At 36.6% G+C, this 25,345-nt stretch overlaps 1 protein-coding gene across 4 annotated transcripts in view; it reads right to left on the bottom strand.

The window, feature by feature from the left end:
• The window catches only part of LOC105463639 (lysophosphatidylcholine acyltransferase 4), a 129,864-nt gene that overhangs the window by 75,465 nt on the left and 29,054 nt on the right, over nucleotides 1-25,345 (bottom strand). Inside the window, exon 2 of one of the 4 annotated variants that reach the window (XM_071067138.1) lies at nucleotides 10,413-10,534. The exons of the other annotated variants lie outside the window; for them this stretch is intronic. Coding sequence (XP_070923239.1) covers nucleotides 10,413-10,534 — 122 coding nt within the window. The remainder of the gene's footprint in view (nucleotides 1-10,412; nucleotides 10,535-25,345) is intronic. 4 annotated transcript variants of the gene reach the window in all.

Raw genomic sequence — 25,345 nt, 5'->3', positions numbered from 1 at the left:
TACATAGGCCCTACCACATTCAAACTTTAAAACAATCCCAGCCAGAAACTCCTCTGGTGCCCCTATATAGTCAATTCCTTTCTACCATGCCTAGCTTCTGTGCCCAGGCTAGAGTACAGTAGCATGATCTCAGCTCACTGCAACCTCCACCTCCAAGATTCCAGCGATTCTCCTGCCTCAGCCTCCCAAGTAGCTGGGACTACAGGTGCCCACCACCATGCCTGGCTAATTGTTGTATTTTTAGTAGAGACAGGGTTTCACCATGTTGGCCAGGCTGGTCTCAAACTCCTGACTGGGAATCTTTAAATGAATTTTTGTCCTTGTAGTTTTGTGTTTTCTAGAATTTCATACAAATGAAATCGTACATGAAGAAGTTGTTAAAATCTAATGTTTTTACTTAGCATAATGCATTTTGAAGTAAGTCTTGTCTTTATATGTATTAGTACTTCATTACTTTTGTTTTTTTTTGGTTAAGTAGCATTTCATTGTATGCATATGCCCCAATGAGTTTATTTATTTACCAATTAATGGACACTATAGTTGTTTTCAGTTTGGGGTTGTTTCATATAAAATTGCTATAAACATTCATGTACAGATACTGTACAGACATACATTTTCATTTTCCTTGGTAAAAACCTGGAAATGGAATTCCTCAGTTATACAATAAGGGCATGTATGAATTTATAACATAAAGTGCTAATCTGTTTTCCAAAGTGGCTATAGTAATTTACATTCTCATCAAAAACATATGAGCGTTTGGTTGTTCATCCTTACCAGAACATGTTTTTGTTACTTTATCTTTATTTTAAATGTTCCAATAAATAGTGATATTTCCTTATGTTTTTAATTTGCATTCCCCTAATGATTAATAATGTTGATCATCTTTTTGTTTGTCATCACTATCATTGTTTTTTGGTAAAGTGTCTTTTCAAATATTTTACCTAATTTTTGTTTTTTTTTTTGAGACGGACTCTCGCTCTGTCCCCCAGGCTGGAGTGCAGTGGCGCCACCTCAGCTCAGTGCAAGCTCCACCGCCTGGGTTCACGCCATTCTCCTGTCTCAGCTTCCCAAGTAGCTGGGACTACAGGCGCCCGCCATCACACTCGGGTCATTTTTTTTTGTATTTTTGGTAGAGATGGGGTTTCACCTTGTTAGCGAGGATGGTCTCGATCTCCTAACCTCGTGATCCGCCTGCCTCGGCCTCCCAAAGAGCTGGGATTACAGGTGTGAGCCACTGCGCCCGGCCATATTTTACCTAATTTTTTTAACCAAATTGTTTGGCTTCTTGAGTTGTAAGAATTCTTTGTATATTCTGGATACAAATTCCTTATCTGATACATGATTTGCAAATATTTTCTCCCATTCTGTGGATTACCTTTTAATTTTCTTTTATTTTTATTTTTTATTTTTTTGAGACGGAGTCTCGCTCTGTCACCCAGGCTGGAGTGCGGTGGCCGGATCTCAGCTCACTGCAAGCTCCGCCTCCCAGGTTCACGCCATTCTCCTGCCTCAGCCTCCCGAGTAGCTGGGACTACAGGCGCCCGCCACCTCGCCCGGCTAGTTTTTTGTATTTTTAGTAGAGACGGGGTTTCACCGTGTTAGCCAGGATGGTCTCGATCTCCTGACCTCGTGATCCGCCCGTCTCGGCCTCCCAAAGTGCTGGGATTACAGGCGTGAGCTACCGCGCCCGGCCTTAATTTTCTTAATGGTGATTTTTAAGAGCAGGAGTTCTTAATTTTTATAAAGTCCAATTTTTCTACTTTTTATTTTCATTATTTATCCCATTTTCTTGCCTTATCTAAGAAATCTTTTCCTAACCATGTTCATAAAGATTTTCTCACATATTTTTTCTAGAAGTTCTAGAGTTTTACGTGTTACATTCAGGCCTCTGATCTATTTCAACTTAATATTTTTTATAACAAGAAAGGTGAAGATCAAGACTCACCTTTTTTCATATGATCACCAAGTTAATCAAGCATCATTTGTAAAAAAGCCTCTTCTTTCACCATTGAAAATCAATCATTGTAGAATACCAGCTGACTATATACGTGGAGATCTATGTTTAGACACTATATTCTCTTCCAAATTATTCTGTACATTTCTATACTTTACCTCGATGCAACTTTATCTTACTATAGCTTTATAGTGTGACTTTAAATCAAACCATATGAATCCTCTGCATTTGTTCTTTAAAATATTGTTTTAGTTATTCTCAAGGTTTGCATTTTCATGTAAGTTTTAGAATCAACTTGTCAATTCAACAAAAATACCTGAAGGGATTTTGATAGGGATTGAACTGAATTTATAAATCAATTTTGGGTAGAACTGAGATTTAAATAATATCTAGTATTTTATTCCATAAACATAGTGTATCTTTCCATTGCTTTACTTTTATGTTGATTTTTTTATCAATGATTTTGAATTTCCAGCACACAAACTTGTTATATTTTACTAGGTCTATTCTGAATAATTTCATGTTTTTGATATATTGCAAATGGTATTATATTTTCTAATTTCAATTTTCAGTTATTTTTAGCTCATATACAAGGGTGTGATTATATATATATATTATATATATATACACATATATCATATATATATGTTGACCTGGCATTCTATGACCTTGGAAATTTCACGTTTAAATCAGTTTAGCATTTTTGTAGCCTTTTTGAGATTTTCTTAATAGTTAATTATAACATCTGTTAATAAAGGTAGTTTTGTTTTTCCCAGTTTGCATGCCTCTATCCCTTTTTCTTCCCTTATTATTTTCACTAAGACCTCAGCCTCATGTTGAATAGAAATGGTGAGAATAGACATCCTTACCTTATTCTCAACCTTAGCGGGTACTCATCGGTTTTTCACAATTTAGTATTATATTCACTGTAGATTTTGTCAACTTGAAAGTATTCCTTATCTTTCTGATTTGCTAAGATCTTTATAACTATAACTAACAAGTGTTGAATTTTATCAAGTGCATTTCTGCATGTATTGAGATCCTCCAGGTGCTTGGATGTCAGTGCTCCTGTTGCAGGGCTAGACAATAAGATTTGTACGTGTTTTCAAGCAAAAACTGAGTCTAAGATGCCTACATAGGCCCAGGAATAAATGCAGCCCCCTCAGTTGACAGGGACTAGAAAATTCCTCCTCTCCAGTCAAAGACATGACAAGGAATCTTGGTTCTGCTTTGATTCTGGACACCAAGCAGATAATCAAACCTCAAGCAGATTTTGAACTCTAATCTGAAACACAATTATAATAATAGACTTCCTGATTTCAGACATTAACATAAAAGTTGTTTTTGAGTTCATTATAAAATCAAAGGCTAAATATTCTGAAGAGACATTTCTGCCATACAGGCCACATAGTATCTTTAATTGAGAATAATGGAAGCTAACTCTCCTAAACTCTTCTTACTGTATTGAAATTTAAGTAGAATATATGATAGCGTATATATCTTCTCCATTCATTCAACAAATATTTATTGACTATATCTGTTAGGGGTCCAAGCATTTTTCAGGCTCTGATGTGATGAAAGGAAAACGTGAAAAACCATGTTTTGTTCCAAGGGGAGATTATTATTATTATTTACACGGTATTGCAGCCAAATGTGTTCATCTTATTGGAATGAGTATAACATGATAGCCTCTCTTAGGATATAAAGTACTTTTATATCCTAAAATGTTTGTGAGACCTTTTCTAAATAATCACTAATAATCTAAAATATATACATATATGATTATATATATATCTTCATTATTATTTTCAATAAAAATATAAAAAACTGGCTTTTTTTCTAGGATGTTACTTTGCTTTGTGATATTTCTGCATTTATCCTCTATACACCTCTTATTAGACAGAATTATGCTGAGTTGCTACAAATGAAATAACCCAATTTCTTTTTTTTTTTTTTTTTTTTTTTTTTGAGACTGAGTCTGGCTCTGTCGCCCAGGCTGGAGTGCAGTGGCCGGATCTCAGCTCACTGCAAGCTCCGCCTCCCGGGTTTACGCCATTCTCCTGCCTCAGCCTCCGGAGTAGCTGGGACCACAGGCGCCCGCCACCTCGCCCGGCTAGTTTTTTGTATTTTTTAGTAGAGACGGGGTTTCACCGTGTTAGCCAGGATGGTCTCGATCTCCTGACCTTGTGATCCGCCCGTCTCAGCCTCCCAAAGTGCTGGGATTACAGGCTTGAGCCACCATGCCCGGCTGAAATAACCCAATTTCTATACATTATTTGTTTTGTCAAATAACACCATGTTCAGTCTTTGCAATGTATCTATTCTTCTGGGGTTATTTTAAGATACATGCTTCAGTTTATATTGATAGCACTATACTAATCATTTTATAAAAATATATGAAATTTAATTGCTGATATTCAATATTAGGCATATTTTATGCTCCCATTTTATCCACCAAAGTAAAGCCTCCTACTAGTACAGATTTAAGTGAGTAACCACCATTCCCCTCTGCTATCAAATATTTCCAAATTAATTAGTTATTTCAATGTTTTTGCCCTATTTGGATTTGTCCAACTATTTAATTTCTAATTAAACTCATTTTACTTAAGTTACAAACTAAGTGGATGTCTAGGTTTGTTGTTTCCAGATTTATTTCAGACATTAGGAAAGTTATATTCAGCCTTTAATATATTTAATAGAACAAAACTCAAGTTGTTGTTTTGCTAATTATTCTCTATATAGATTAAAACGTTAATCTCTGTTAAAATCATGCTATTTAGTACTAAGTTTTGTTGGATGAAGGGAGGATCAAACTGGGGCATATCATTTTTTAAAATTATACTTTATGTTCTAGGGTACATGTGCACAACGTGCAGGTTTGTTACATATGTGATCATTTTTTTCACAACAGAGTTAACTGAGTGGCTCTGAATTGCTCATTAGGCACAAGTTTCCTGTGACACTGTTACATGTGAGCTTCCAGTAGGAGTGCCCTCTCATGGACAGGGTGGTTATTCATCAGTCAAGAGGATTTAAGTGTGTATAATCACCAGCTAGAACATTCAGTATGCAACAGGCTTCCTTCTGTCTTCATGTGTAATAGTGGTCTTTAAAGCTGGAGCTTTTGCTGAATGTTGATATATTACAACGATATCCAGAAAATGCACTCTATTTCCTTGCTAATCCAAAGCAGACAATGGCATATTTCTAAATTAATAAGAACACTGAAAACCACAAACATTTATTTCCATCATCTTGTTGCTGACATTAGGATACATGTAAAAATTTAATCCAAGTTCAACTTAAATTCTTCCATCAGTTTTTGTTTAGTTGCTGTGGAGTTTTATAGGAAATTCAGAGAGCTATAGGTTTCTCCTGTAAGTTCTCTTCAATAATTTGATTCTTGCCAATAATAAATCTGTCCATTGTGGTAAATGATGCTTTTGTTATTCACACTGCCTTATGTTTATTTAACACAAAACTCTATTTGTATGTCTCCACTGAAATCCTTGGTAATTTTTGATTGTCTATTAACTTGTGTTTTAAAATTGGCATTGAGTTTCAAATCACACTGTATAAGCTGCCAATGGTATGACACTCATTGTTTATTTTAAAGCCATGATAAGTATAATTCACTTTTCTGTTAAATGGACTCAGTTCCAAGTAGAATTACAAGGGATAACAAAATGTCTTTGAAATAAACTTTGTAGGAGAGAAAAAAGCAAACAATCCTTGATATGAATCAAGAAATTTAGATTATCCTCCTGGCTAAGCAACCACCTGCCTGTAATCTTGTAAAACAAACTTGGCTTCATTGACATCTCTCTCCTTGTCAGTAAAGTAAGACAGAAATAATTGAATTCATTATTCTCCCTATCGGTAAATAGCTATGACTTTAGTTTATGATTATTGTCTTTAATTATTGGCAATACTTTGAATAATTTAAAAATGCTAGGCTAGGCATGTCCCTTGTACTCATTTTATACCTCAAAAATATTCACAATTGATGGATTAGTCGTATTTAGAAAAACATGCATAGCTTTAAGTATGAAAATGCAATGTTGATTTGAGGGGTTTTTGTTGCTGTTTTTCATCATAAGTTCACCAGTAAGATTTTACTTTCAATGTAGCATAGTATCATTGATTTTACTTAAGTCTGTTATTTTTCCTTTTTCATTGAGTATACAATATATCTAATTCTTCAGTGTTATTATTGTTTATATGTCAGGTAGGAATGCTGATCATGTAGGGTTTGGAATTTTTCAAAGCCTATAGCATTTTGAAGTCAATGCTGTAGACTTTCAGGAAAACAAATGAAACAGCAAAAGGACTCATTTTCCATTTGATACCTTATAAATATAATTATATAAGGAAATTCTCTTCACCCACTATAGGATTCTGCTCTCAGAAATGTCTCTGTTTCCATTGATTTTTGGAGCAAATGGCCTGCAAATGAAAATCTCACTTAGACATGTTACCAATTTTAGTTCAAATTTAATATTTTAATAATTGTGTTATGAATACTAGTACTAAAGCATCACTTGTAAATCAGTATTAGGTTCTATGCTGGAAATACAGTGCATATACAGGCCAGACATTCTTGAAAAACCACATAATAGTAGAGCTCGTGCTTGAATAGTTTACGACCTTCTGGGAAAAATAAACCCGATAAATTAAAATTTGCATACATTTATGAAAGTCCCTATGGAGATTTTGCCCATTAATGGATGTAAAAAAAAAGACAGCATACCTCTTGTATGAATAATAATTGGTGGTGTACAGTGAAATTTTTCTTTTAGGGTTTCCTTTTTTAAATTAAAAAAAAAATTTTACTGGCCGGGCGCAGTGGCTCAAGCCTGTAATGCCAGCACTTTGGGAGGCCGAGATGGGCGGATCACGAGGTCAGGAGATCAAGACCATCCTGGCTAACACGGTGAAACCCCGTCTCTACTAAAAAAATACAAAAAACTAGCCGGGCGAGGTGGCGGGCGCCTGTAGTCCCAGCTACTTGGCAGGCTGAGGCAGGAGAATGGCGTAAACCCGGGAGGCAGAGCTTGTAGTGAGCTGAGATCCGGCCATTGCACTCTACCCTGGGCGACAGAGTGAGACTCCATCTCAAAAAAAAAATTTTTTTTACTTTAAGTTCTGGGATACATGTGCAGAACTTGGAGGTTTGTTACATAGGTATACGTGTGCCACGGTGGTTTGCTGCATCTATTAACCCATCCTCTAAGTTTCCTCCCCTTGCCTTGGTGTGTGTTGTTCCCCTCCCTGTGTCCATGTGTTCTTATTGTTCAACTCCCACTTATGAGTGAGAACATGCAGTGTCTGGTTTTCTGTTCCTGTGTTAGTTTGCTGAGGATGATGGCTTCCAGCTTCATCCATAACCCTGCAAAGGATATGATCTTATTCCTTTTTATGGCTTCATAGTATTCCACGGTATAAATGTACCACATTTTCTTTATCCAGTCTATCACTGATGGACGTTTGGGTTGATTCCATGTCTTTGCTATTGTAAATAGTGCTGCAATAAACATACGTGTGCATGTGTCTTTATAGCAGAATGATTTATATTCCTTTGGGTATATATGCAGTAATGGGATTGCTGGGTCAAATGGTATTTCTGGTTCCAGATCCTTGAGGAATCGCCATACTGTCTTCCACAATGGTTGAACTAATTTACATTCCCCACCAACAGTGTAAAAGCGTTCCTATTTCTCCACAACCTCACTGGCATCTATTGTTTCTTGACTTTTTAATAATTGCAATTCTGACTGGCGTGAGATAGTATCTCACTGTGGTTTGGATTTGCATTTCTCTAATGATCAATGATGTTGAGCTTTTTTTCATGTATTTTTTGGCTGTGTAAATATCTTCTTTTGAGAATTGTCTTTTGGTGAATTTTTATTTACCTTCCTTTAATTTCCAGAAACTTTTCAAGATTACTTCCCTGATTGTTTTGTTGATATGTTGCTTTACTGAGAGTAATATATATGTTTAGAGATATTTTTGTATGCATATAATATTTCTTTCGATATTTAGACCATTTCTAATTTTATGATTTACTGATATTGACTCCTCTAGCTCAACTGTGGTTATAGCAAATTAGAGTAATTCCAATCAACAAGTAATTTCCAACAACATTCATCAACTACCTAAGGGTTATCTCATCTCAGCCTCCTTCACTTTTCCTGATGCTTCTTTTCCAAAGTTGATACCACTAGTTTGTTGCCAGTTTTACTTTTATTTTTTTCAACCTTCAGTTCAATGGTTGTTTTGTTTGTTTTTGCTAATATTTCCACATATAAGTAAATCAAGGTCTATTTTTACTAAAACCATAACTTCTAAATCAAGGCAAAGGATAACAGGAATGATTTTAGAATAATTAACTGGAATTAAAATATCTACAAATAATATCCATCATCTGAATTCATAGCTTCTTAGGCATTATGTCATCTTAAAAAGTAACTGATTTGATAAACAACGTCTACAAAAAATCCTGCATTATACTTAATGGTAAGGAACTGGAAGTATTTTTGCTAGGTTTAGAAACAAGGCCAGGATGCCTTCTCTTACAACTCCTATTCAACATTTTACTGGAAAAAATAGCTGATGTAATATGTGAAAAAGAAGGAAAATGTTTATAGATTGGAAAGGAATGAAATAAAATGTCTTCATTTGTAAATGACATGTTTTGCCATGGAGAAAATTCCAAAGAAATGTTAAAAAATAAAAATACCACCAAGATCAATAAGGTCAATAGGATACAACGTTAACATATAAAATCAATTTCTTTTCTATATTCCATAAACAAACATTTCAGAATTTTAAAAAAGAATGATACAATCACAAGAGCACCAAAAACTTTTTCATTAGCACCAAAAAATGAATTACTTATATATAACTGTATATAGAGTCTATATGTAGAAACCTACAAAACGTGATAAAAGACTAAAAGAAGATCTAAATAAATGGAGAAATATTCCATATTCATGGATTGGAAGACTCAATATTATTTGATGTCAACTGAACATATAGATTCAAAATAGCAATAAAAATAAAAATTATATTTAATAGCTCTTAGCTAATTGATTCTAAAGCCTATGTTGAAAAGAAAAAAGACCTAAAATAGGCAAGATAATACTGAAGAGAAACAACGTTTGAAGACTCATGCTACCTGGTTTTAATATTTAGTATAAAGCTACCATAATCAGGACACCATGGCATTGGTTAAAATTAGATACATAGATCAGTGGAAGAGAAGAGAGAGTCTAGAAGTAGCACACACAAATATAGTCAGCTATCTTTGAAAAAGGTGAAAAGACAGTGGAGAAAGAATTATATTTTCAACAAATGATGCTGAAGCAGTTATATATCTGTATGCAACAAAAGAACCTAGCAACAAACCTTATACATGTCACAATAATCAACTCAGAAGAGATCACAGATCTAACTGTAAAATATAAAGCTATAAAAATTCTAGAATAAAATACATGAGAAAAATCTATGTGAACATGGGTTTGATTATGCTTTTAGCTTTAATACCAAAAGCACGATTTGTGGAAGAAAAGTTTGATGCTGGACTTTATTAAAACTGAAAGTGCCTGCTCTGCAAAAGACAAGTTAAGAAAACAGAAACACAAGCCACAAACCAGGAAAAAATGTTTGCATAGCAAAAATCTGATAAAGGACTGGTATTCAGGATATACAAACACTTCTTAAAAGTCAACCCTAAAATAACAAACATCCTAATTTAAAAGTGGGCAAAAGATCTGAACAGACATCTTACACAAGATGATATACAGATGACACGCACATGAAAATACACTCTAATAATTTGTCATTAAGGAACTGAAAATTAAAACAACTAGATATGCACTTATTAGAATGGCTAATATCCAAAAAACCCAAAATACCAATTGCTGATGATATGGAACAACAGGAAATTTCATTCATTGCTGATGGTAATGTAAAATGATATAGTCACTTTGGAAGACCCAGCTTGGGAGTTTCTAACAAAGGTAAACATAGCATTATCATTTGACCCAGAAGTCATGCTTCTGGGTATTTACTGAATGTTTTTTAAACACATGACAACACAAAAACCTGCAGGTAAATGTTTATAGTGGCTATATTCATAATAGCCAAATTTGGAATCAACCAAAATGTTCTTCATTAGGCAAATAAACACACTATTATACTTTGATGCAATGGAATATTATTCAACAATAAAAAGTAAGGAGTTATCAAACCACATAAGCACATGGCTAAGTCTTAAAGTACATATTGTTAAGTGAAATCCAGGCTGGGCCAGGCGCTCAAGCCTGTCATCCCAGCACTTTGGGAGGCCAACTCTGGTGGATCACAAGGTCAGGAGTTCGAGACCAGCCTGGCCACCATGGTGAAACCCCATCTCTACTAAAGATACAAAAAATTAGCCGGGCGTGGTAGTGTGTACCTGTAATCCCAGCTACTCTGGAGGCCGAGGCAGAAGAATTGCTTGAACCTGGGAAGTGGGGGTTGCAGTGAGCCAAGATCGCGCCATTGCACTCCAGCTTGGGCAACAGGGTGAGACTCCATCTCAAAAAAGAAAAAAGAAAGAAATAAACCAGGCTGAAAAGGCTATGGCTTCATACTGCATTATTTAGTTTACATGACATTTTGAAAAAGGCGAAATTATAGAGATATTTAACAGACCAGTGGTGTCCAGAGTTTCAACGTGGGGTGAGAGTGGTGAAGCACAGGGCATTGCTTAGCGTGCAGAAAATGTTCTATATGATACTGTAATTTTTGATACATAATACTATGTATTTGTCAAAACCAATTGAACTATAAAACATAAAAAGGCCGGGTGCGGTGGCTCACGCCTGTAATCCCAGCACTTTGGGAGGCCGAGGCGGGCGGATCACGAGGTCAGGAGATCGAGACCATCCCATCCCGGCTCACACAGTGAAAGCCCGTCTCTACTAAAAATACAAAAAACTAGCCGGGCGCGGTGGCGGGCGCCTGTAGTCCCAGCTACTCGGGAGGCTGAGGCAGGAGAAAGACTTAAACCTGGGAGGCGGAGCTTGCAGTGAGCCGAGATCGCGCCACTGAACTCCAGCCTGGGCAACAGAGCGAGACTCCGTCTCAAAAATAAATAAATAAATAAATAAAATAAAAAAATAAAACATAAAAAGTATTCCTTAGTATATGCAAATTAAAAGCCGGGCGTGGTGGCTCATGCCTGTAATCCCAGCACTTTGGGAGGCCGAGGTGGGCGGATCACAAGGTCAAGAGATCAAGACCATCCTGGCCAACATGGTGAAACCCTGTCTATACTAAAAATACAAAAAATTAGCCAGGCGTGGTGGCAGGCACCTGTAATCCCAGCTACTTGGGAGGTTGAGGCAGGAGACTCGCTTGAACCCGGGAGGCGGAGGTTGCAGTGAGCCGAGATTGCGCAATTGCACTCCAGCCTGGGCAAAAAGACCGAAACTCCGTCACACACACACACACACACACAAATTAAAGGAATTAAGAAAACAATTATTTAGAGGTAAAGGGCATCCTTGGATAGAATGCAGAATGTGACAAAAGGATCTAACAATATTACAAGCTCTCCGAGGGTGGGGAGGATGGGAGCACTTAAGTAAGGAAGTGCTAAAGCAAAGCAAAGCAAAACAAACAAAAATACCCCCAAACACTCAGTGATGGGAATATGCCAGGGACAAAGAAATCAACTGAAGGAGTTCTCAACAAAAGCTATAGCAATTTGAGCAACAGAAAAAAATACAGTAGTATTGGATTATAACTCAAAGTATAAATAACTATGAATTTATACTAACAATAAATGATGTGTAAATAAATAAATAAATGGGAAAAATAGATAAATATTCTGAAGAAGTCCAAATAGCTATGTGGATACTCTGCCCTCAGTGAGATGGGGCATAACTCCTTGTTTTTTAAATATGGGCTGTGCCTAGGGACCTCTTTCCAAAGACTGCCATATGCGAGAGTTAATAGTGAGTGTCAACTTGGTTGAATTGAAGGATGCAGGGTGCTGATTCCTACGTGTGTCTGTGGGGTGTTACCAAAGGAGATTAGCATTTGAGTCAGTGGGCCAGGGAAGGCAGACCCACCCTTAATCTGGTGGACACAATCTAATCAGCTGCCAGCGAATATAAAGCAGGCAGGGAAACATGAAAGGAGAGACGGGCCTAGCATCCCAGCCTACATCTTTCTCCCGTGCTGGACACTTCCTGGCCTCGAACACTGGACTCCAAGTTCTTCAGTTTGGGGACTCAGACTGACTCTCCTTGCTCCTCAGCTCGCAGTCTGTTGTGGGACCTTGTGATCATGTCAGCTAATACTTAATAAACTCCCCTTTATATATATGTATATCTATCATATTAGTTGTGTCCCTCTAAGAGAACCCTGACCCATATACCATATGAAAATTGAAAAAAAATATAGAGTAACTTTGCAGTGGAGAAATTTGACAAACACTACCCCAGCCAAGTAATCAAAGTGAAAATCAACAGCGATATGCCTTGTTGATAATATGTCATTGAAATGGTGTGATAAAAATGGCACTTTTCCACTGTGGTCTTCTCCAGAACACATAACCTCAGTCTAATCATGAGAGAAACATCAGTCAAATCCCAATGAGGGTCATTCCACAAAATACCTAACAAGTACTTCTCAGAACTATCACGGTCATCAATAACATGAAGACGGGCAAAACTGTCACAGCCAAGAGGAGCCCACAGAGACATGACAACCAAATGGAATATATTATTGTGGTTGGGATCCTGGAACAGAAAGAGGATACTAGAGAAAAACTAAGGAACTCTGAATAAAGTGTGGGCTTTAGTTAGTAATATATCAATATTGATTTATTAATTGTAAAAAATGTACCATATTAATGAAAAGTGTTAATAATAGGAGAAATTTGATGTGGACTGTATAGAAGTCTCTGTACTATCTTAGTAATTTTTTGGTAAATCTAAAACTATTTTAAAATTGAAAGCTTATTATAAATAAATTTAAAATGTGATTGATAATTAAAGTAGTATAATTATGCAGCTGATGCTATAATTAAACTAATAAGAAGAATATAATTAGATTCACGTGTACTGATATGGAAGAAAGCCAAGGATACATTATGTAAAAAAAAGCAAATTGCAAAAACATTGCATTGTTGTGACCCACTTTATTTAAAAATTGAACATATATGCATACACCCAAATATTTGAAGAGGTACACACTAAAGTGTGGTTACTTTAAAGACAGCAATAACACTGAGGGTTGTAGAAAATGGGGTGAATGTGGGCATAGGCGTTTTTTCCCGTACACTTCTCTTATTTGAATATTTTATAATAAACATGTATTTGTAGATACTTATAAGTTATTTATGATTTAACTTTTCTTAGATATATTTTAACTTCTTTTTGCTACCAAGCGTGCCTTAATCCATTATTCCCTTTCATTAATGTAACATCAAGTGTCTTCTCTAATGTGTCTTTTTGCTAGGTATGTAAACAAGCATAAGTTTCTCCCAGGTTAAAGAGGAAAATAACAAAACAAAATAAAACAAAAAAGCTACCTCATGCCTTTCAGTTACCCCGTATGTTTTTTCTGCTAAATTTCCTGAAGGTGTTGTCTATGGTCATTATTTCTACTTCCCTATGTAGTTTTCTCTGTCAGTTCACTGCAGGCTGTCTTCCGCCTTTACCTCTCTACTCAGTCCAGTGTATGGCAACCTTCCTGACAATGTGGTGGAGAGGGTAAAGCTCTGGGCAGATTTGGGCTCTGTGTCTGAGAATTTGCATATTTTACTTTACTTTCCTAATCTCAATTTCCTTACGTCTAAAATGAGGACAGTATCCTTCCTACTAACTTCTAGTATAGAAACTGATACATAATGTATTTTTAAAAATATTGATCAGGCCGGGCGCGGTGGCTCAAGCCTGTAATCCCAGCACTTTGGGAGGCCGAGACGGGCGGATCACGAGGTCACGAGATCGAGACCATCCTGGCTAACACGGTGAAACCCCATCTCTACTAAAAAATACAAAAAATGAGCTGGGCGAGGTGGCGGGCACCTGTAGTCCCAGCTACTTGGGAGGCTGAGGCAGGAGAATGGTGTGAACCTGGGAGGCGGAGCTTGCAGTGAGCTGAGATCCGGCCACTGCACTCCAGCTTGGGCGACAGAGCAAGACTCCGTCTCAAAAAAAAAAAAAAAAAATATATATATATATATATATTGATCAGATGATCTAAAAAGCAGTCTCATCATAGCATCATGGCAAAGATGTAATCCCTCATCATCTTTCCTCTAGATTCTTGCAGTGGTCTACGAGTGCTATAGATGAACTAACTTCCCTAAAGAGTCTCAGTGTGGCTGCCCTCACAACCCTTCAAATCTCTGTCCACACAATATCCAGAGTGGGCCCACTGAAGCCTAAAAAGTGTGCATGTCTCCTCTCCTCAGAACCTTCCAGATCTTACTATCGATTGCACAAGAATGTGTTTGTGTAGTGTTTGTATGGCATGTGTAGGAGTGTGTGTGAGAGAGAATGTGTATTTGTGGAGGTAATCCTAGGAATCAGCAACACTGGAGTGGAAAAATATGGCAGGGAAGACAGGAAGCCAATAAAGTTTTGTTATCAAGCAGCGTACTGCTGCGGGCACCAGGTGCCTAGGCTCAGTAGGAAACTCAGAAGGATTGGGTGAATATGACCCAGAGTAGTTCCAACCAAGGTTCCAAGAAGCTGAGAATTTGGTCCACACTATCTGGTAGTTATTGGTTGACAGCTGCTTTGGGGAAGGAAGTGGAAGGAATGCATTAGTTTCTAACATGCCCCATCTGCTTTATCTTTAAGCCTGGCAAACTGTAGCAGCCAAAGAGAGCGCTCAGTTGAAGAGTTATCAATAGGGAGCATACCCAAGAATGGTGGAAACCAGGGAGATATGGATAGGTTGCTGATAGCATCTGCTAAAATGTCTTTTTTTCAAATATCTAATGTATTTGTATTTCCTTTCTAACCCTATGCATCATGTAAGGTTATTTAGGAAACAGAAGGCATATTCAAAGGGGATAATTAAAGAGAATTTAACAAAATGGCTATTTATAAATACGTAAGCAGTTTTCAAGAACTTCACAAGTTAGTAAAAAGCTAGATGGACTAAAGCTATTTCCATTGTCTAAAGGAGCAAGAGTAAGAAATAGACACTTGAACCTATTAGATGTGGCCTTAAGTAACAGAAATCAGGCACTACCAATCTATGCCTCAGCAGGGAAGGATCACGAGAAATCACACTCAGATTGATCTCTCCTCCAACCTCTGATCTGCTCTTTGTCTTTTGTTGGTCAAACCAACACCAAGCCAGATTATAGAAAGTGAAGCAGTACTTAGGAGTCAGTGGCCAGAGCTCAAAGCTCACTGAAGTATGAGAAGTGGAGCCAGAGGAGCAGGTGGAGAATATTCAGCATGACTAGGGCAATGTAAGTTGCAAGAGAACCTGATTTTTGTCCCTCTGTTTCCTGCACTATCCCCGACAAACAGAACAGTGCCTCACACATAGTCAGTACTAAATAGATATTTGTTGAATGTTTCAGTCCATTCACAATACTTCTGCTATTCATTTTAAATTATTCCAAGATTGCACTTCGTTTAACTTTTGCCTTCCAAAAAGTGCAAATTGATATCTCAATATTGTGAATGAATACTCTTAAAATGTTTAAGTGCTTCATCATAGGGGAGTGTCACAGCTTCTAATATTCATGATGTAAAGACTGGCTTTTTAAAAAAGTCATCTTCTCTTATAACTCAATATTTCCATTTCCTCTTCTAAATGAAGAAATAAAAATGGTTTTCCTGAGTTGCCAGATAAAGTCCTTATTCAAAAATTGTTTGAATTCCATGAACACAAAATAATTCCATTTGATAAGGCATATTTTATTAGTATTTACCATCACTTTTAAGGAAAGGCACATGTAGGAGATTGCCTAGTGCTGATATTGGATGACCATATATCAGAAAAATATATATTAAATTACACTTGATCATTTCTGTATTTCTAATTTGAGAGAATATTTCTGTCAGTCAGTGATTCAGGATCCTGTATTTAATTAGCTGTTAAACATTTATTACAATTTTTGATTTTGTTTTTATTAAAATAGTTTAGCAAACATGATTCATTGAAAATAATGTTCTCATCCCATGTTAAAAATAGTTTTCTACTTTTATTTTTTATACTCTTTTTACCTTATATTCACCAAAAAAAAGTAGAAGTGAATGTATCCCCCCAAAATTCATTTCTACCTGGGCTCTATGAATGTGACTTTATTTGAAAATAGAACATTTTCAAATATAATAAAGTTAAGATGAATTTACACTGCATTGCTAAAGACCTGAAATCCAGTATGACTGACGTTCTTACAAGAGGGAAATTTGGAGACAGACACAGGCACACAGGAGAGATGCGTGTATAGATGGAGACAGGTTGGAGTTAGGTTGCCACTGGCAAGAGTACCAAAGATTGCTGGCAACCATTAAAAACTAGGGAAGAAGCATGAGTTAGATTTTCCCTCAGAGCCCTCAGAAGGAGCCATTCCTATTCACACCTTCATTTCAAATGTTCCGACTCCAGAACCGCAAGAGAATGAGTATCTGCTCTTTGAAGTCATCAGGTTTGTGGTCATTTGTTACAGCAGTCCAAGGAAATATATACAGAATAAAATACAGTACCAGATCTGTTCTCATCCACTGGCAAACATTTTTTGGAATATTAATTCTGGAAATGAAGAGTTGATTGCCATTTTTTTTTTTTTTTTTTGAGACGGAGTCTCGCTCTTGTCACCTAGGCTGGAGTGCAATGGCACAATCTTGGCTCACTGCAACCTCTGCCTCCTGGGTTCAAGTTATTCTCTTGCCTCAGCCTCCCGAGTAGCTGGGATTACAGGCATGCACCACCATGCCTGGCTAATTTTTGTATTTTTAGTAGAGACAGGGTTTCACCATGTTGGCCAGGATGGTCTCGAACTCCTGACCTCTGGTGATCCACCCTCCTTCGGCCTCCTAAAGTGCTGGGATTACAGGTGTGAGCCACCGCGCCCAGCCGATTGCCACTTTTGGAGTATCAAGAGTTGGTCTTTATTAGCAAGTATCTCTATCTGCCAGTTTGGGTTCGAACTGACAATGGACCGGATGCTTCTATTACCAGTATTTCAACCTCCAGAGGATCTGGATAATAGTTCTCAAGTAACTCTCACAGTAGCCTAAGCTTACTTAAACTCTAAAATGCAAGAATAGAAATAGACTCAGGATGCCAAAAAGTCATATATTTATCTGATTTAAACTCATCAAACTGAAATTTAAAATAAAAATTATCTTGAAAACCTGCTACATAGCAAACACTGTGTTAGGTTCTGGGAATACAACATTGAATAAGACAATTTCCCTGACTTCAAGGAATTCGAAGTATGACTGTAATGTACAATGAAATATACAATGAAAAGGGAGGCTACAGAAATAAAATGAGACATATCATGTTCAGCTATATGCTGAAAGCATTTGCAAGTCATTGAGGAGTTTGAAGTTGGGAAACAACAGGATAAAATTTGTTGTTTAGGAAACAGCACAGGGTAGAGTGGAGAGCAGTTTGGGCAGATATAAGCCTGGAATGAGTGGGAGATCAGCTAGGCCATTATAGCTGACATTCTGAGAAAAAGGTGAGGTGGCTTCATAGAGAGAGTTAGCAGTGAAAAAGTGAAAGTGAAAAAATGGATGGATTAAAAGGATGTTTAAATGGTTAATCAGCAAAGTTTAGGGATTTAACTGGGGGTAGAGATGGGAAGGAAAGTGAGTGGGGAGGGAAAGGCAGATTCCAGCTAGTGGAAGTTAGTGGCGTCACGGTGCATGCAGTTTTCTCCAGGTAGGAGACCCAAGATGAAGGGCAGGGTCCAGGTACACAACGGAGAGCCAGGTACAATGGGCTGCATTCAAGGAAACAGATTTTCTGTTATTTACCTTCAAGTTATTTATATACCCACCCACTCACAAACACTCTTTTTTATTCTTTCAAATGAATTAGCCTACTTCTCTCTATTTATGAACAGCATTTGGTTGATTTGGCTCATTATTTAACTAAACTAAGTTCAGTCAACTTTCAAAAATAGCAAAAACAGGCCAAAGTGGGAGGATCACTTGAGGCCAGGAGTTTGAGACCAGCCTAGGCAATATAGTGAGACCCCTGTTTCTACAAAAACAAAACAACAACAACAAAAAGTATCCATGCCTGGTGGCATGCATTTGTAATCCCAAATTATAAAGTCTGAGGACAGATGATGGCTTGAGCTCCAGTGTTCAAGGCTGCAGTGAGCTATGCTCTCACCACTGCATTCCAGCCTGGGTGACAGAGAGAGACCCTGTCTCAAAAAAAAAAAAGGTTTTTTTTTTGATATTACACAGTTAGATATTTTCAAAACATAATTAAAAAAAGAAAAGAAATAATTTGATGTAATTTTAAAAGACATAATTTTAAGTAAATTTTAAAAATCTACATGAATATTCCTTGCTGTCATTAGATGGTAAGCATTTAACTGAACTTTGCAAGTGATGGCAGAGACACAGGCTAATAATAAACATGATGGCTTGAAGTAGTAACTCAGTTGATTACTTTAAGATATATTAAAGTTAAGTATGATAAATTTATTTAAATTAAAAGACATATTTAATTTCGTGGACATACTAAGTAAATAAAAAGTACAAACATTGTTCCAGAAATAAAACTGCAACCTTTAATGATCTGACCCGAGGCCTCAACCTGGCTCTCAGCTCTAAAGTCTTTTCGTTCTAAGTGTTTGCTCTAACACTGGATTCATGTGTGTTTTACTCCAAATCCAGATCCCAGGGTACAATGGTAAGATAAATTGCATATAATCAAAAGGGAAAATACCAATAACTATGACTAAATTAGAAAAACAACTTGCACGGAAGAGCGTTAGTCAGAACTACTAGTTTTCTAGAAGTTTTTTTTTTTTTTTTTTTTTAAATTCAAAAACTGAAGTACAGACAGGCGTATTCTGTGTCCTGTGAAGCTGTGAGGCAATTTTAAAGGCCATTCTTTCAGTAGCATCAACACTGGTAACCTCAATGTAACCACATGCTCTGCACAATGAATACTTCAAATTTTCCAAGACAAGTCTGCAGAAAACAGGAAATGGATTCTGCACTCTGCAATTTTTTATTTCTAAGGTTACATTCTTTTAACTTTTCAGACTGTTACTACAGTCTATATCATGTACTGAGTGTTTCCTAGAAAACTAATAAAGTTGAGATCATCTGAATTGCTTATCTATTTTTCTGTTTTTTTTGCACACTGGTATGAATCATACTTCCTCTAAGCAAATATGTTCCTTAATGTATTACTTTTCTTACTTTGAAAACTCTAAAACTACCTACTCTAATTTATAATATCACAGAACTTTACTCTGTGTTTATTATACATTTATCCCAATGCTATCACTTTTATTCTACATACAACCCTCATCAGATTGTCACTGTCTTTCTTATCATCTGTGTGGGCATTAGTCATGAGAAGACTGGAAACTTCTTGGCGTAAAAATATCCCAGTATTCATAATTATATCGGCTAGATTCCAGCACCATACATGAGATAGGTATTTTATCTGTTGTTTGAAATTGACAGAGCCTTATAAAGCCTTATAAAACCATGACAACACAGTGTCATTAACTATAGTCACCATGCGTACATTACATCACACATATTTTGGCTTGGCACTCTACATGACAATATTTATGAATCATTACGAAGTGCAATACACAATACAAAGTGTATATTCAATCTTACACAGAGCATTTGGGGACATCTATGTTGCAAAATTTAGAGTTCTATTTATTTGGATTTGAGAATGATAACGTGACATGTATGCCGTTTTAAAGTCACACCTGTTCCAGCACTGGACAGCACCACGTTTTGCCTCCCATATTTCCAGATCAGGTTTTGCCACCAAATGAGTTCAAGTTGTGTCAAGTTTTGCTGCGTAATACAATATTTAAAAATCTTCTAGTTTTAAGAGCTGGTATTTTGGTTTTATTGTTGTTGTTGCTGTTGTTTCAGGATTTTTGTGGAACACACTGTCAGACAAACAGTGATCCAAACAAAGAAGGAAGAGATAGGCATTTCAGGAAAATGACATAAAGCATAAGAAAATAGAGATGAGGGGGAAAAAAAGAGAAATACTTCAGAAAAGACATGTAACCCAGAGAGCTGGGAGTATAGATCTTGGGAAGGGGTCAAGTGCATTACACCTGGAGCAAGGCATCAAGGTTGAATTATAGGAGATGTATGTTTTGCTCCTATTTTTTTCCGGCTTTATTGAGATATAATTGACAAAAGTTGTATATGTTTAAGGTATACAACATAATGAGTTAATATGTTTATGTGCTGTGAAGTGATTACCACAATCAAGCTAATTAAAATGCCCATCACTTCACATAGTTACTGGTTTTTTGTGTGTGGTGAGAACACTTGAGATCTACTCTCAGCAAATTTCAACTATACAACACAGTGTCATTAACTATAGTCACCATGCGTACATTATATCACTCGAACCTATTAATCTTATAACTGGAAGTTTATATCCTTTGGCCAATTTCTCCTCATTTTCCCAACTTCCTAGCCCCTGGCAAACACCATTCTACTCTCTGCCTCTGTGAATTCGACGTCTTTAGATTCCACATATAAGTGAGACCATATAGTATTTGTCTTTCTGTGTCTACCTTATTTCACTTAGCATAATATTCTCCAGGTTCACCCATGTTGTCACAAGTGGTAAGATTTCCTCTGTTTCATAGCTAATATTGTACTGTGTATATACCACATTTTCTTCATCCATTCATCTGTTGGCAGATACTTTAGTCTGTTTCCATATCTTGGCTATTATGAATACTACTGCGGTGAACATGGGAGTGTGCAGATATCTCTTCAAGTACTGAGATATTTTCCTTTGCATATATACCAAGAAGTGAGATTGCTGGATCATATGGTAGTTCACTTTTTATTTACTTATTTATTTATTTTTGAGACGGAGTCTCGCTCTGTCTCCCAGGCTGGAGTGCAGTGGCGTGATCTCCACTCACTGCAAGCTCCCCCTCCCGGGTTCATGCCGTTCTCCTGCCTCAGCCTCCCGTGTAGCTGGGACTACAGGCGCCCGCCACCGTGCCCAGCTAATTTTTGTATTTTTAGTAGAGACGGGGTTTCACCGGGTTAGCCAGGATGGTCTTGATCTCCTGACCTCCTGATCCGCCCATCTTGGCCTCCCAAAGTGCTGGGATTACAGGCGTGAGCCACCGCGCCCGGCCAGAGACCCTCTCTCAAAAAACACAAAAAACATAAAAACTAACATGCTCAATTGGAAAAATTTGAAAAAAAAAAAAGACAACCATAATTAACAATTGTCAACATTCATATTTAGTGTATAAATTATATACACTAAATGAGATTGTGTACATATCTATCCATATCTACACATATGTACATAACGTAAACAAAATAAATTTTAGTAATGTTGGTTTATATATTTTATAGCCTATTTTTTCAAACAATATTTATAAAATAATTTTATGCATTAAATAGTGTCTAAAATCATAGACTGTAATGATTATGTAAGATTTTACCCTTTGGTTCTATAATAATATTCTCTTATTGCTCGACATTTAGACTACTATTTTGATACTGTTGCTAACATGATTATCTCTAGCTGATTTCTTAGTATTATTGAGATTAAAGTAGGATTACTGGAATAAAATATCCAAATATTAAAACATTTTTGGTATTTATTGTCAAATTGTTTTTTGGAAAAGTTATAACAGCTTAAATTGTCATTAGAGTAAGTTAAGAATGCAGTGTGAATTTAAGTGCTGTTTCTCCTCTACCTTTTCCTATCTCCTCTTTTTCTGTATCACCATATGACATTTGTCATAGTCCTGTTCTTCAATATCTTTGTTCCATAACCTCTGTTTTAAAGGTTCCCTCTCCCCATTCCATGTTTAGCTCTCCTGTCTTAAATGCTAAATCTCACATCCATATTTCCAATCTGTCATATCTTTCAAGATCAAGTCCCACTTTTCCAATATGTCTGCTATATATATGTGTGCTTGTCCCTACTGACTCTCATCACATCTAGAGTTGAATTTTTAACATTATCTCTGCCCCCAGCCTATCCTAATAACTCAACTCCGCATGTGTTCAGATTTTCCTTTTCTGTAAGCAATCCCATTGTCACTTGAGCACAAAACCCCCACTCTGTCTTTTCCTTTATTTCACAAATGCCGACGGTCATCAAGAATGGTTAAATTTTCATTTGCAGTATGCATCCAAGGCATGTCTTACTTTGCATATGGCTGCTTCCATGCTAGAACAGGTCTTTATCACCATGGCAATTTTCTTTTAAATACTGTTCCTGCCTTTAGACTTTCCTTCCATTAATCTATTCTACTCAATGCTTGCAAACTAATCTACTCAATTTAACATTTTGAGGGTACCACTGTCTTCATCAGAAGTCTTCAATGTCCCCCTGTTGTCTTTTAAGCAATCCCATGTTGCATAATTTGTCATTTATCCATTTGTCCCACCAGTTAGCCATTCAAAATTTATTGAGTGCCTATATGATTCTTTTTCCTTTGGAGAACTGCCATTCAGCTACTGGAGCTACTTGGCGCTTGCTTAAAAACGGTGTGAAGTGCCTGGGAGTTTATATCCCCTTGAGATTTCCACTAACCACTAAGCTTTTGAAAGATACTGACAAAAGCCCCAGATTCATAGTCTGGATTATAATAGCTCTGAAGCTTAGTTTACACTCGGAAGTTTCCCTGTGGAATCAGGCTAAAGGCTGTTCTTGGGCTTTGCACGGCGATCACACTCTTGCCTGACTTCCTTGTCTTCCTTGCCCTACTTCACTAGTTGCCTTATTTATCTACCCTGGAGTCCTTTGTTAATAAATTATTTTTATGTGAATTCTTCTCTTAGGTTCTGCTTCAGGAAAATCCAAAGAAAACCACTTTTGTTAAGAACCAAAGACATGATCACTACCGCGAATGAACTCACACTGAGTCGAAAAACAGACATGCAAGCCAGCAATTTAAATTTTAACATGCTATCTACCATAATAGTGGGATTTGCAAAGTCCTGTGAGATGAGGAAATAATAAATACCTATCTCAGGTAAAGCAAGTCAGACTGGAAAGTCTTCACCTAAAGTAATGTCTGATCTGAAATTCAGAGTTTTTTTTTTTTTTTTTTTTAAGGCAGAAATAATAGGTAAACTAGTTATAACAAATAGTGTGGGAAAAAATTTAATTTTTTTTTTTTTTTTTTTTTGTTGAGATGGAGTCTCGCTCTGTCACCCAGGCTGGAGTGCAGTGGCGCATCTCAGCTCACTGCAAGCTCCGCCTCCCGGGTTTACGCCATTCTCCTGCCTCAGCCTCCCGAGTAGCTGGGACTACAGGCGCCCGCCACCTCGCCCGGCTAGATTTTTGTATTTTTTTAGTAGAGACGGGGTTTCACTGTGTTAGCCAGGATGGTCTCCTCGTGATCCACCCGTCTCGGCCTCCCAAAGTGCTGGGATTACAGGCTTGAGCCACCGCGCCCGGCCAAAAATTTAATGTTATAAGAACACGAAATTCTTCAGGAACTACAAATAACTCAATTTATTATTATCAGAGAAAATATTTGATACAAGGGGGGAGGGAACTCATTCAAATAGGTAAGATGGCAGAAATGTGAATTCAAAACATTCTCTGAGTGTTGTAAAAAGAGCTCATCTAGTTTATCTGTCAAAGATGATAAACAATATGGAGAGCCCAGGAGGGCGATGCCTTCAGTTACAGAGTTGTAGCTGTTGCTCTGGCAGCATTGTGGAAGACTGCATGTGGAAGTTGCAAGTAGGGCTAATCTGGAGAAAGAATAATCAGAAATCAAATACCACGGTGAGCACAAAGGGCTGAGAAGAGAGATAATATGAGATATTAGAAGAAGAAATTGGTGGTAGTTGGTGATTGATTGGGTCTGTGGTAAGATTCTAGGCTTTGGATCACCCTGCGAGTCACCAAATCCAATAGAATTTTTTTTGACTCACTTTATCAAGATAGCAGCATTTTCCTTCCTTCTTCAGCTTCCTGTTCAATTGTTTTGCTAACTTTTGTACATTTTCCAAATTATCCATATTGACAATACATTATTTTTTTATTTGCAAAGTGGAGTAGGTGGTAAAAATGAAATCACAGCATACAGACAACTTACTAAAAATTATTGAGTTAATCAGAAAAAGCATGTTGATAACATACATGTGAAAAATGTCCAACCTCAATCATAACTGTTTAAAAAATGATAATTGAAACAATAAGAATATCATAGTAACAAAAATTTTAGTTGTAAAACATTCAATTTTGGCAAAGATAAAGGAAAGAAACATGCTAAAGCACTACCTGTGAGACTATAATAGGTCCAAAATTTGAAGAGCCATTACAAATATCTGGCAAATTAAAACACGCACTTCCTTTCATCTGGCAATGGCACCACTAATAATTTACACTAAGAATCAATCTAGATGAATATATATGAGGATGCTTATTACAGTATTATTTATAATAGCAAAAAAAGTCTATTAATATAAACTCATTAGCTACACTAGAAAATGACCATTCCATGGAATATTACGCAGATGTTATAAAGAATGTGCTAATATAAATGTGGTCAATAAATATTGCATTACAAAAAGAAGAGCAGAAATTGAGTTTGTAGAGAATAATTTCATCACCATATAATGAAGATATATGTACACTGAAAATTTCTGAAAGGATCCATCCCAAACTGCTAACATTATTTACCTATGGGGCTTGAAAATGATGGAGATTTGCTCTTGTCATTTATTTTTTTCCCCAGGAACAACAGTAATTTGGCCATAAAATTAATGAAAAGAAAGGGGCATTAACAAGATCATTGAGGGACAATATTTAGTTTTTATATGTTTGTGGAAAGAGGAGATGAGAAATTAAAACTTTATATAATTCTGTTGGAAAAAAATAAAAATAAAATCCTTATAGTCACAACTCTAAGAAAGGAAAGGTACTTACAGATAGGAAAATAGAGGCTAATCCCACATCCTATGTCAAATCAAGGACTACGATTCAGCTCTCCTGACCCTTGCCCCAGTGCTCTTTCTATGATCCTAAGCAATAGTATATCTATGCCTAGAAAATCAAGCCAACTGAGGTGGAAAAGATCTCAGCCATATTCTCTGAATATACAGGATTGATTTTGAGTTCATACATAAATAAGAAATGTTGAAGGGTTTTCCATGGAACACTAAAGTTCCACTGTAT

Source organism: Macaca nemestrina, chromosome 7, assembly GCF_043159975.1.
Source record: "Macaca nemestrina isolate mMacNem1 chromosome 7, mMacNem.hap1, whole genome shotgun sequence".
Classification (NCBI taxonomy): Eukaryota; Metazoa; Chordata; class Mammalia; order Primates; family Cercopithecidae; genus Macaca; species Macaca nemestrina.
Note: the sequence above shows the minus strand (reverse complement) of the source record. Positions and strands in the feature narration are given on the sequence as shown.